This window comes from Prionailurus viverrinus, chromosome C2, assembly GCF_022837055.1.
Source record: "Prionailurus viverrinus isolate Anna chromosome C2, UM_Priviv_1.0, whole genome shotgun sequence".
Lineage (NCBI taxonomy): Eukaryota > Metazoa > Chordata > Mammalia > Carnivora > Felidae > Prionailurus > Prionailurus viverrinus.
Genome location: NC_062569.1, coordinates 71,370,320 through 71,383,064, shown reverse-complemented (window position 1 = coordinate 71,383,064; position 12,745 = coordinate 71,370,320). Strand labels below are relative to the sequence as shown.

General features: G+C 38.2%; 1 protein-coding gene across 2 annotated transcripts in view; it reads left to right on the top strand.

The window, feature by feature from the left end:
- ZMAT3 (zinc finger matrin-type 3) overlaps positions 1-12,745 on the top strand; it is a 32,814-nt gene that overhangs the window by 9,565 nt on the left and 10,504 nt on the right. For both annotated transcript variants that reach the window (XM_047875946.1, XM_047875945.1), the window contains exons 3-5: positions 9,403-9,522; positions 11,855-12,021; positions 12,141-12,241. In XM_047875946.1, coding sequence (XP_047731902.1) covers positions 9,403-9,522; positions 11,855-12,021; positions 12,141-12,241 — 388 coding nt within the window. The remainder of the gene's footprint in view (positions 1-9,402; positions 9,523-11,854; positions 12,022-12,140; positions 12,242-12,745) is intronic.

Sequence of the window (12,745 nt, the reverse complement as noted above, 5' to 3'; positions counted from 1 at the left end):
TTCACATTTGGTTCCTGACTTCATTGTGCAGCTTATTGTATACCCTAGAGTTTTTCATTGCTTTTCTTCTTGTGCCTTCTTTTTCTTACATAACATATCTTTATCATATCCCCATTTTCCCCTCCAGTGCGTCGCACTTTCCACTATGTGGAATCCCCCCTTTATCCCAGATCCCTCCATCCTCCCATGCTCTCTGGGTTTGCTGCAGCAATGTCAATTTTGGATTTCTCTTCTTCGCTCTCTGGCTTGGACAACGCTTTTCTAAATATACATGTTTTCTTCCTGTCTTTCTATTTTCCAATCTTGTTTTATTGAAGTACCTCTTCACATTACTTGAAGGAAGAAAGAATAAATATAAATGTACGTTACAATACATCTCTCTCTTTAAAATAAAGTGAGGGAGTAATAAGAAATAAATTTTTCTGAGCCCTTGTATGTCTAAAAATGTGTGTATTATGTTTTCTTATGTGACAGTTTATTTTCATGTTGAAATTTTTTTTCCTAAGAATGTTAAAGGCTATACCTCATTGTGTGTGCATGTGTATGTGTGGTTTTTTTTTTTTTGTAATCTAGCATCGCTGAAGAGAAATCTTACTCTGATTCTTACTCTTTTCTGGGTGACCTACTTTAATTTTGGAACTTTTCTCCTTGGAAGCTTTTAGGCTCTCCTTTTGATCCCCAATATCTGAAATTTCACAGTGATGGATGTGTTTAGTTGTGCCTCTTTTCCCATTGGCCTTGGTCAGTGCTAGTAGTTCCTTTCAATTTGCATATTCCTGTTTCTCTTGAGCTCTGGGGATTTTCTTTGATGCTGTTTCCTTGATAAAATTCTTTTCTATACTTTCTCTCTTTTCCTGGCAATTCTGGTAGCCCTTGCCTAGACTAGCTGGATCGATTCTTTATATTGCTTATCTCTTCTCTCTTTCATCATTCCTTTGTTTCTAAGAGGTATTGAATTCTAACTCTATATTGAATTTTTTTACTTTGGCATTTATGTCTTTAATTTTTAAGGGTCTCTTGTTTTCTTACCGTTTCCTTTGCTAGTATCTGTTCTGTAGGCTATTAGCTTAGAACATGAAATCATGGACTTTGGGGTCAGACTAGTCTTCAAATTGTAGTCTCACTAGTTACTAGATGTATGACATTGGAAATATATCCTAACTCCTCTCTGCCTTATGATGAAGAAGATGATGATGTCACTAGTAATAGTATGTGTAAGACATTTAGAAAAGTTTCTGGTACCTGAGATGGTTCTTAATACTGTTGACTTTTCCTAGGGTGCAGTGAGGCGTGGTGGCTCAGGATTGACCCCAGCTCTGCCACTTACTTGTGGCTTTGGGCAAGTTTTATCCTATTTTATTAACTTTTCAGTTTGAATAACCTTTAACTTACAAGCTGGTTCCAGAAACACTACCAAAAATTTCTGCATGTACCTCATCCGGATTCCCCAAATATAACTATAACTATATTTTATAACTATAGTACAATGATCAAAATCAGAAAATTAACACTGATAACAATAATATTATCTAATCTATAGACTACATTTCACCAGTTGTCTAATGGGGTCCTTTTCCTGGTTCCAGGATCCAATCCAGGATGAAATTTTGCATGGGGTTGTTATGTCTCCTTTAATCTAGACAGGTTGAGTTTTTTCTTTGTTTTTTACAATCTTGCAATTTTTGAAGAGTAGTTTTGTAGAATATCCCAATTTGGGTTTGATTGATGTTTTCTCATTATTAAGCTCAGATTCTGTGTGTGTGTGTGGTTTTTTTTTTTTTTTTTTTTTTTTTTTTACACAAATACCACAGAAGTGATGTTGCATCATTCCCGGTGCATCATACTGGGAAGGAGATGATATGAAAATTTTGCATCATTGGTGCTGTTGACTTTCGTTACTGGTTAAGGTGGTGCCTGCCAGGGTTCTTCTTTATAAAGTTACTATTTTTCTTCTTGTGTTTAATAAGTATCATGTGGGGAGGTACTTTGAGACTCTGTGAGTATTTTATTTCTTATGGTATTTTCACTGAGTAATTTTAACATCCATTGATGGTTCTTCCCTGCAGTGATTATTACTGTGGTGTTTGCCAAATGGTGATTTTTCTGTTTTAATTATTCTTTCTACCTTTATTAGTTGGAATTTTACCTTAAGGAAGAACTTTCTGCTTTCATTCAATCACCATAGATTATGGATTCTTATTTTATTCTATGGATATAATGTATTATTATCATTATTTATTCCGATGTTTCTGTTGTCCCAGATTTGAAAAGTGTGAGAATCTTCAAACTGGTGCCTGTGTCCTTTTAACACATCCCTGTAATTTTTGTCATGCTTCCTTAATTCCTGAATACAAAAGATTCTAGGATTTTCTTGTATTTTCCCTATGCTAGCCACTTCTTCAAGGAGCCAGGTATACTTCTATTGGAAAATGGTGTTTAGAAACCAAAATCTGAGTGCAAGGCATACTCTTTGCTACTGGGATGTTAGTGTTTCTAGATGATCTCAGTGGCAGAGCTAGTTATATATATTTATGTGTATACACATTTATATATACTTATGTGCATGTATGTTGAAAACTGAGTTCAGATTGAAACTTCCAATTTCAGTACAATAGGACAGTGTTCGTTCTAGCCTTTCATCTTTTCTTAATGTTTAATTTCTTTCTGGGATAGTGAAAAACTTAGGCACTCATTAACCACAACTCACTCACTCTCTCTCTCTCTCTCTCTCTCTCTCTCTCTCTCTCCATAGTTTGGGGATTGATAAGCTATATCCCCATGAAAAACCTACTAACGAGAGGATAATATTTGTGTATTGTTCTTTTTGTCTTTAGCATGATATATAGTAAAAATATTGCTTTAAAAAGTTACTTAGGTTACAGAGATGCTGCCTGCTATAAGGTTCTTGTTTTGTAAAGTTACTATTTTTCTTTTTGTGTTTAATAAGTTTCGTGGGGGTGATACTTTAAGACCATGTGAATAGTTTCTCCCCCCCCTCCATTCAGTATTGTTGTGTTATTCATTTTTTTATACAAAAGGTTTGTTTGTTTCTGTTTGTATTTTGAGTCCTCCCCAATTCTTGTTGACTTTGATTCTTTTTCTAAGTTTGTGAAACGTTAATATAGTTCTAAAAGTAAGAACTATACAAAAATGTATACTTAGGAATGTATATCACATCCTACTATAACTTGTAGTTCATTCTCATATCCCTATTATTTATACATTTTAAGTGATCTTACTATCCCGTTCAGTTATTTAATGTATTATCTGGTTTGTCAGTTAAGGGTTTTTTATTTTAACGTTATTTGTTTTTGAGAGAGAGAAAGGGAGAGGGGCAGAGAGAGAGAGGGAGACACAGAACCTGAAGCAGGCTCCAGGCTGTGAGCTGTCAGCACAGAGCCTGATGCGGGGCTCAAACTCACAAACCACGAGATCATGACCTGAGCCAGTCAGACACTTAACCAACTGAGCCACACAGGCCCCCCTCTGGTTTGTCAGTTTTTAATGGTATTCCAGCTAAATTACCTATTGCAGAATCAATGGGCTTGTTCTACTTTCCTCTTCTTTTTTCTGTTTTTTGTTGCATGATTTCCATTGTGTCGTGTAATATTTGAGCATCAATCTTTCATCCTGATCTCCACGTTTTATTTAGTTTTTGATCTAGAATTATATCTATGAAAACACTTACCATCAGCCCTTTTGCTGAAGTTTTCCCAGTCATTTTTTGGTTGAACGAAGCTCCAAAAGATTCCTCAAGCAGGACTTTACACGTCCTGAGTTCCTAAGGTTGTGTATGTTGAAAATGTTTTTCTGTAGTCCTGATCCTTGACACAGGGACAGTGGGCTATACATAAAATCCTTGGTTGACACTTTCATTATGTGTCATTAAAAAAAAATGCTTCTCAGCTACTGCCTTGTTTTACATATTGTGGATGCCATTCTAATTCTTATGCATTTGTAAGTTATTTGGTCTTTTTGCCTGGAAAGCTTGAGGCTTTTTCTTTTCTTTTTCTTTGAAATTTCATACCTTTTGAAAAATATACTTCAGATTTGATTGTTCTAGGTTGATTTTCCCAGAAACCTGGTGTGCCTTTTCAATATGTAGATTCAGGTCTTGATTTACTTTTGGACAATTTTCTTGGGTTGTAATTTCAAATATTCTATTTGAATATGGTTTCAAATATTCTATTTGGCTGTTTTGTTTTTTGTCTTTCAGGGGCTCCTGTTTTACATAAAGTATTCCTTCTTGTCCTCCATTTCCATTGCTTCCTCTCTGAGCTTATAAGATTTTTGTCTTTATATTGTTTTATTTTCTAGACTGCTTTTCTGTCTTTCTTCGGTGTCTCTTAGTACATTTTCATTTGTGTCTGTTTTCCTTTGGCACGCATTTACTTCTCATTTTTGATAAAATTCTCTTTTTTCTTTCCTAAGTTTAATTACCCTTCTTTTCATTTCTTACTCTTTTGTGCATTTTTCCTTGTACCTCTTGGATTCTGATTGAAGGTGATAAGGTGATGTTTCAGATTTCCAAATAAATGACTATATTAGTTCAAATTGGAGTATTGTCTTAATGGTTTTCTTCTGTTTCATATGTTTTTTTTGGGGGGTGGAATTCATTGGCTGATGTGTTAATTTTTTTGGTAATAACTTTTTATAGATTTGATTAGTTTTCAAAAATAAAATAAAATAAAGAACTGACTAGTTTTCATCTGTTCATTATGAGGATTTGGGGTGCTTTATGAGAGTCTTAATTCAGTGACAATCTCTTCTGTGACCGTAGCAAAGTTCAGTTCTTCAGGTTTTTTTTGTTTTTTTTGTTTGTTTTTTTTTTTTGTGGTTTGCATGTCCTCTAATTTTTGTTGTTGTTGTTTTGTAGGATGCTAGCTTTTCCTGTTTTGTTGTTTCCCGCCCTTTGCCTCCCATGTGCCAAAAGGTGCCTCTCCCTTCCTTCTTGTCTTTTTCTCCTCCAGAAGCCACTTTGCTGCCTCAGATCATGTGTACATTTAAGCCCCGTTCAGTAGTGAGTGCTCTGCTCCACCAGATCATGTTTTAGTGTTTACAAACTTAGGGTGGGTTTATTTTTCCTGGTGGTGGTTTGAAAGCAATTTTAGGTCTGCTGCTAGCTTCCTCTTCTCTCTTTCCTGCAGAAAGACTCTCTTGCTTACTGTGAATGCATGTGGCAGAAGTGTGAGTGAGTGCTCCCTGGGATTTGATGTTTTCTCCATTTTTACTTATAGTTATGTTGAAGTCTGGGCATTCTGTGCCTTCTGGTTATGTGGAGGGCATGGCTTTTGTGTAGTTTTATTTGTTTTCCTTACTGTTCTGTATTGTTTGTAGAGGGTAGATGGGGACACACATCTACCAGGTACCTGCTGCCTAGCTATCTGGAAACTCTTGGGCAAGTTTTTAACTCTCCTGAGTTCTGTTTCCTCATGTGTAGAATGGGGATGGTAATTATACCTACTTGATGGAGATTTCACGAAGATTACACGAGATAACATATATGAAGTATTTAGAACACCGCTTATCACATGAATGCTAAAAAACATTAGTTGCCATGATTGTCATTTTGTTTTGGACGTAACGTCGGCTTGAAACTTGTGAATAGTGTCTAATATTGGCTCTTCCTGTAGTACTATGTGCCTCGTCTTCTGCCTTTGCACGGACATGCTTTGGCTCCTGTACCATCTGTTCTTCAGGTTTCACTGACTTCCTTCTGTTGTCATGCAAACGAGCCTAAGTAAAACCCAAATTTAAAACCAGCCTTCCCTTGACCCACTTCCCTTTCTCACTCTCCACCCTACATGTCTGCTCCCTGCCCTGTCATAGAACCCTTCTAAACATTTGCCTATACTAGTTATTTCTGTTTTCACATCTCCCGTTGTCTCGCCAAGCCCCTCCATGTCACCTCTTAACCCCTCTATTGAAATGGTTCTAGCAAAGTTACTCAACCTCTGATTTTAAATCCAAGCATTACTTCTCTGTCCTGACGTTACTCAACCCCACAGTAGCATTTGACCTGGTGAACAACTCTTTTTTTTCTTGTCGTTGTTAGTATTGTTTTAAATTTTTATGAGATACTTCAGACATAAAAAAGCACAAAAATAATATAATGAACCTGCATATTTGCCATCAAGCTGAAAGAGTGAAAATTACCCATTCAGTTGAAGCCCCCATGCATCCCTTCCCAAATTGTATCCTCTCCTGTGCTCCTAAGTGTAGCTACGGTACTGAATTGATATTTATTGTTCCATTACTTTTTTGTACTTTTGCTACATACTGTTTCCTTATGTAAACTGTAGTGGCTCTTCATATTTTTAACTCCCATATTAAAAAATTATTGTTATATATCTCCTTTTGCAACTTGTTCTTTTCATTCAGCATTTTGTTAGAATCATTCACGTTGCCATGCATGGCCCTGGAATGTTTATTTTTCACTACTGTATAGTGTTTCATTGTAGGAACAGACTATGATTTATGCATTATCCTGTAGATGGACACTTCAGTTATTTTTACTTTTCAGTGTTACTAACAGTCCTTCTAGGAACATGCTTTAAGAAAAATTTTTTTAATGTTTATTTTTGAGAGAAAGAGACAGAGTGTGAGCAGGGGAGGTGCAGAGAGAGAGGGAGACACAGAATCCGAAGCAGGGTCCAGGCTCTGAGCTGTCAGCACAGAGCCTGAAGTGGGGCTCAAACTCACAAATGGTGAGATCATGACCTGAGCTGAAGTTGGGCACCCAACTGACTGAGCCACCCAGGCGCCCCCTAGGAACACTTATAGATATCTCCTTATATGTATGTTTCTGTTTGGTGATATGTAGTACAGTTCCTGGGTCATAATGTATCTAATTAGACTCTTCTTTTGAAACACTTTATTCTAGTTTCCATAATACCATACTTGTCTGGTTTTCATTTTATTTGATGGACCAGACATTTTCAATCTTATTTTCTTGATCCTCATTCTTACTACACGGTTACATTATATTGTCCCAGGGCTTTGTCCTTAGCTCTGTTCCATCTATCCAGCTGCAGCTTTGATCTACTCTGACTTATCCCCCGTGCTAATTCCAGGTTGATTTTTATCAAATGCAATCCAGTCATGTAACTACTTTGCTTAGAGTCCTTCAGGGGCTCCCTGCTGCCTCTGAAGTCCAAGATCTGTTTCGCCATTAAGCCCACCATGTATCTCAAGTCCTTCTCTTCTCCAGAAGACTCTCTCTCTTGTGATTCCTCAGTAGGGCAGGCTGGGCTTTTGCTTACAGTATTTCCTTACAGTATTTCTTCTGTTCACAATTTTCTTTCCCCTCACTCTTTACCTGCCTGGTAAACTTCTGCTCATTTTAAAAGATTACTTGATTGTCCCCTTTTCAGGGAAGCCTTCTCTGACACATTTAGCCAGAGTTAAGAAATTCCTTTTCTGCGTTCTCTTGGCAGTGTATTTGCTATCTCCATTATAATACTTGGTTCATTTAGCCAACAAATCTTTACTGATTGCCTGCTATATGCTACAAACTGTTCTAGATCTATTTATTTACTTACTATTTTATTTTTAAGTAATCTCTACATTTGACGTGAGGCTCAAACTCACGAACCCGAGCTGCACACTCTACCGGCTGAACCAGACAGGTGCCTTGAAGCTGTTCTAGACATTGGAGATAGAAGAGTAAACAAGACAGGTCCTTATTTTTAAGGAGTCTACATTCCAGAAAGTACAAAAGAGATAAAAAACAAACCAAACAATGTCATTTCAGATCATGCTAAGTGGAACTAGGATAGAGCAGATGGTGTGGTAACGTGTTAGAGAGTATGTATGTGCAGAGTAGGGGAGGATGGCATTCAGTGAGATGCCATTTGAGTTAAGACCTGAAAGATAAGAAGGAGCTAGCCATGCAGAGAACTGAAAGAAGAACATTCCAGGCAAAAGGAACAGCAAGTACAAAAGCCCTGGAGCTAGAATAAGTTTCATTTCTCATAGTTCTGGAGGCCGAAAGTCTGAGATCAGGGTATTAGCATGGTTGGATTCTGGCAAGGTCCTCTTCCACGTTACGGACAGCCAACGTCTCCCTGGATCCTCACATAGCAGAATGAGGAGGGTGAGGGAGGTCTTGGCCTTCTTTTTATAAGGACAGTGATTAATCACCTCCCAAAGGCTCCACCTCCAGATTAGATGTCCACATACAAATTTTGGTGGGACACAATCCTTCAGTCCAAAATAGGGATGGAGATAGATAATTTGGGAGCTACTAACTTGTTGATTATTTTAAAGCTATGAGGGCAAAATAATGTAGATGTAGATGGAGAAGAGGGCCAACGGTGGAGCTTTGGATGTTGCAGAGTTTAGAGTATGAGAAGTCAGGAGGTAAGTGGGAGTCACAGAAGACAATAGAAGGGAGTAGCAATGGTGTCATGCTGCTTAGAGTTAGAATGTGGTGAAGCCACAGATGTGAGTTTGACCACAAGGTCACGTGACTTTGGCAAAAGCACCTTTAGGGCATTCCAGTGGTCAGAAGGTAGAATTTATCGCCTTACTTTAATTACCTGCTTATATATCTGTCTCCTCCTCTTGAGTGTGTGCTAGGTCTTTTCGTTTCTAGGGCTTAGCCTGTAGTAGATGGTGAATGAATGTTTGCCTACAGGCTTGAAGTTTTTGTCAGTTCAGGGAATATAATCGTGTGAATAACAACTTAAAACACACCGAGAGAGGGAAATGCATTTTAGTAGAGGTACACAGTGCCTCCTGAAGCCATTCTGATATAGTCAAAAGGGACTTGCTCTCAATTCAGAGGACCTGTCCCAAGCTCTGGCTCCACTTCTCACCCCAGCTGAAGGTGCCAGGGGCAAGTCCTCCACCATCTCCAGATTGAGTTCCTCAGCTGTCATGTGTGGGAAATACTAACAAATTCCTCTTACAGGAAATTTTGTGAGCAGCAAATGAGCTGATGCACAGGAGAGTCCTTTGCAAGTAAAAAGATACTCTGCAAGTGCTATTTTTGTAAAAATAACTGGATTATCCATTTCATTACTGACTTATAAAGTAGATTAGATCAGAGTGTAATAAAACTCATATTTAGGCAGTGGCATATGAATGGCAACAAGTTGGGGGAGGACATAGATCACTGGAAAATGCGATACTTTTCCAGAAATAATAGGAAATTCAGATTTTTTTGGCTTTGTTCCCTCATCTTTCCCAGATAAATCATTCTATTGGAACCAAAGAGCAGACTCTTTTACTTTAAGATCTAGTAGTCTCTTTACCCCACTGTTGCATATATCTGAAAAAATAAAATGTAGGTAACATCGCTTGGGTTTTTCTCCCCTTATTTCTGTGTTTTTAGTGAGTACATTAACTCAATTTGACAGATTTTCTTCATGGTGATTACTCATTTCATTTTACTTCTAGGGTAAAAATCACGGTAAGAAACTCCGAAATTACTATGCAGCAAACAGTTGTCCTCCTGCTGCCAGAATGAGCAGCGTGGTGGAACCTGTGGCCACCCCAGCGGTTCCGGTCCCTCCACAGGTGAGATGCGTGTGTCAGGGTGGAAGCTGTCCTGTGCACAAGTGGTCATGGATGAAATTTGTCATCCATGAGCCCATCAAGGTACAGTTGGGCAAATACTCCCAAAAGGTTCTCCTTGGTACTTTTAACTCCTTGAACTGTAGTGCTGGATGTAAAGCTTGCCAACATCCATGAGCCTCGAGATTTCTCATTGGCTTTGGTTGTGATGCATGAAATGATGAAACAAATATTGGTACATGTACTTTTCTCTAAGCATTTCTCAAAATTCTGGGTTAAATAACTCTGAATGTCTAGGCTAAGCTCTGAATGAAAAGAGAGGTTCTTAAACACTTATATCTTTATTACAGTTAATCCCCCTGACTTCCTATTTGCCTTGCAGCAAGGTCAGTTTTCTCAGATTACCGCTTTCTTACCTCTATGGCGAGAGCCTGTATAAACTTTATCTGGACTTTGGTGTAATGACACATACTGGTGAGCCAAGTTCTTTCACTCTTTGGTAGGTAAAGCAGGTGTATGAGGCAAGAAATCCTGTACTCGGTAACAGTCTCTGAAATATGGATTGTATTCCTTCATCTGTCTTTGTCCGTAGAACAATACATGGTCATAGATAATAATAACTCTAATTGAGCACTTACTATGCCAGGCACTCTGCTAAGCACTTTTCATGCGTCACTTCATTCAGCACTGGGACTAAGATGAGGTCAGGGATGTACTTGACTTAGGCACAAAAATTAAGAGGGAGCCAAAACATTCAGTTATCAAGATAAATATTTTAATGTCGTATTGTAAAAATCCAAAATTAATTTGAAAAAATCAGTAGTAAACAAAATGTCAACAACTTAAAGACGGGGTAGGTATTACTGATTTTCCTTCTGCCTTGGCTGCCATATGGCTTGGCATGGCGCTATTCCTGATCCTGTCTGTATTTAAAATTTTGATACTTTGTTTACATTGATTTCTTTTGGCATCAGGTTTGATTTGTAAGAATATTCCGTTAAAATATTATTTATCTTGATGGCTGAGTTTTTTGATACACCTTTAAATTTCATGCCCATGGCAAATGCTTGTCTTGCCTCATTCTAGTCCTGGGCCCTGATTGCATTTAGTGCTTCCAAGAACGTAGAGGTATTGTTCTTATTAGTGGGCGTGTAATCCATGGGCCAGCAACATTTGTCTCAGCTGGACATTTATTAGAAGCTCAGGTAAGCTAAGTAACTTGTCCATGGCATTACATGTTTTGTGAATTGGTGGAACAAGAATTTCTTTTGACCTTGGACCTCTACTAACCGTGACAGCATAATTTTTCTTGTCTGAACATCAGTTTTCCAGTATTTAAAGTGTGGACAGCCATTCCAGCTATCTTTCCATCCTCACGAGTTTGTGGGGTAAATGAGAGAAGGTAGAAACAGAGTCAAAGGACAGGAAAATACCCAGACAGATTTTCAGGCTGAGCAGTTTACAGGGCCCTTATTCCTCAAGGCTGCTCTGGAACGAGATGGTCACTCCTGGCTGGGGACTGTTTTCAGCTGGTGTCTGCCTCCTGAGCAAACAGCCATCACCTTCTTTCACAGCCTAGCCCTTTGTGACTTTTGGAGACAGCTATCCTGTCCCCAGAAAATCTTTCTGACCAGATGAAACAATACTGTTTCCCTCAGTTGGTCCTAATACGATATGCTTTCCAGGCTCCTTATTATGTATTTTATTCTCCTCTAGCCAAAATCTAGTTTGTCTTTTTTTGTTAACTGTATTTATTGAGTCGATACTATCTTCCAGGCACTGTGTTAGGTTTCTCATAACTCGTTTCTCAGCTGAATACAGTTGTCTGAATCTGTTGGTTATTTTTCCCCAGCTACATCTGTAGCTAATTTTTAGACTCTTTGGGAGAGGGGCTCATTTGTAAATATATGTCTGTATATCCCTTCTGCATTAGGTAGCAAGCCCTAAAAGCAGTAGGCATTCATTAAAGGCTTGCTGATGGATTCTGGATGGACTTTACCTTTCTGATAATGTGATATTAGGCCTTACCTGTACTGCCCTGAATCTTCTATGCTTCTTTTAAAAAATTTCTCCACGGAGATAGCAACAAGCCATTAACCAGTTCGGTACATAGGTGATTGTAATACAAAACCACATTGTCTCTCAACATTTTTTTTTCTTTCTGTTGTTGTTGCTTTTTTTTCTGGAATGAATTATGTCCTTTCCTTATAAAGCCAAATGCTGTGGCCATAACCTTTGGTTATCTTTCAACACTTAGAGGGAACTTTGAAGGAAAGAAGGGAATAAACGTCACATTTTTTTTTTTTAACTTTGTCTCTTGTGTCTTTGATGTCAGATGGGCTCCTTTAAGCCGGGAGGCAGAGTGATCCTGGCCACAGAGAACGATTACTGTAAGCTCTGTGATGCCTCCTTTAGTTCTCCGGCTGTGGCTCAGGCTCACTATCAAGGGAAGAATCATGCCAAGAGGCTGCGGCTGGCGGAAGCTCAGAGTAACTCATTCTCGTAGGTATTGCCACTTTCTCTGAGGCCAAAGTGTTGTGTAAGACTGACTGTCTAGAGAAAAAGAGTTGAAAGGGATCCTTGTTTAGAAGTCTCACTCTTTTAAAATTTCTTTTCTCCAGGGAATCCTCAGAGGCGGGTCAGCGGCGGACCCGGAAAGAAGGGAATGAGTATAAGATGATGCCTCATAGGAAGAATATGTATACGGTACAGAATAATTCAGGTATCCTGTGGATTTCCACATACCTTGGCTACATTCTGCAGATGGTCTTCTTTATTTTTATTTCCTTTAATGGGAATAGGTAGTCCTGAGAATTTGGGGCTAGCTAATTGTTTCGTTCAATTTGTCTAGTGGCTTTTCAAGTTGGCATTTATTTCCAAGCATTTATTTATTTATTTATTCATTCATTCATTCATTCATTCATTCATTTATGCTGAGGTATATTATTTATTTTTATTTTAAGGTCTCTGATCATAGTCCTTTATACTGCTCCTGGTGTTTGCCTGCTGAGAAATGTAAAATGCATTATAAAAATGGGCTGTTTGGTTTAAACTTGTACAATGTTAAATCTTCATTTTGGGGGGAAAATAAACAAAGATTATAGCAGTGGCTTTTAAGTAGGGTGGTGAATCAGATTTATTGGGGGAATTTTTACAAAATACACATGCCTGAACCATGACTTAGAGATTTTCAGTCAGTAAATTGGGAGTGGGACCCAGACATATG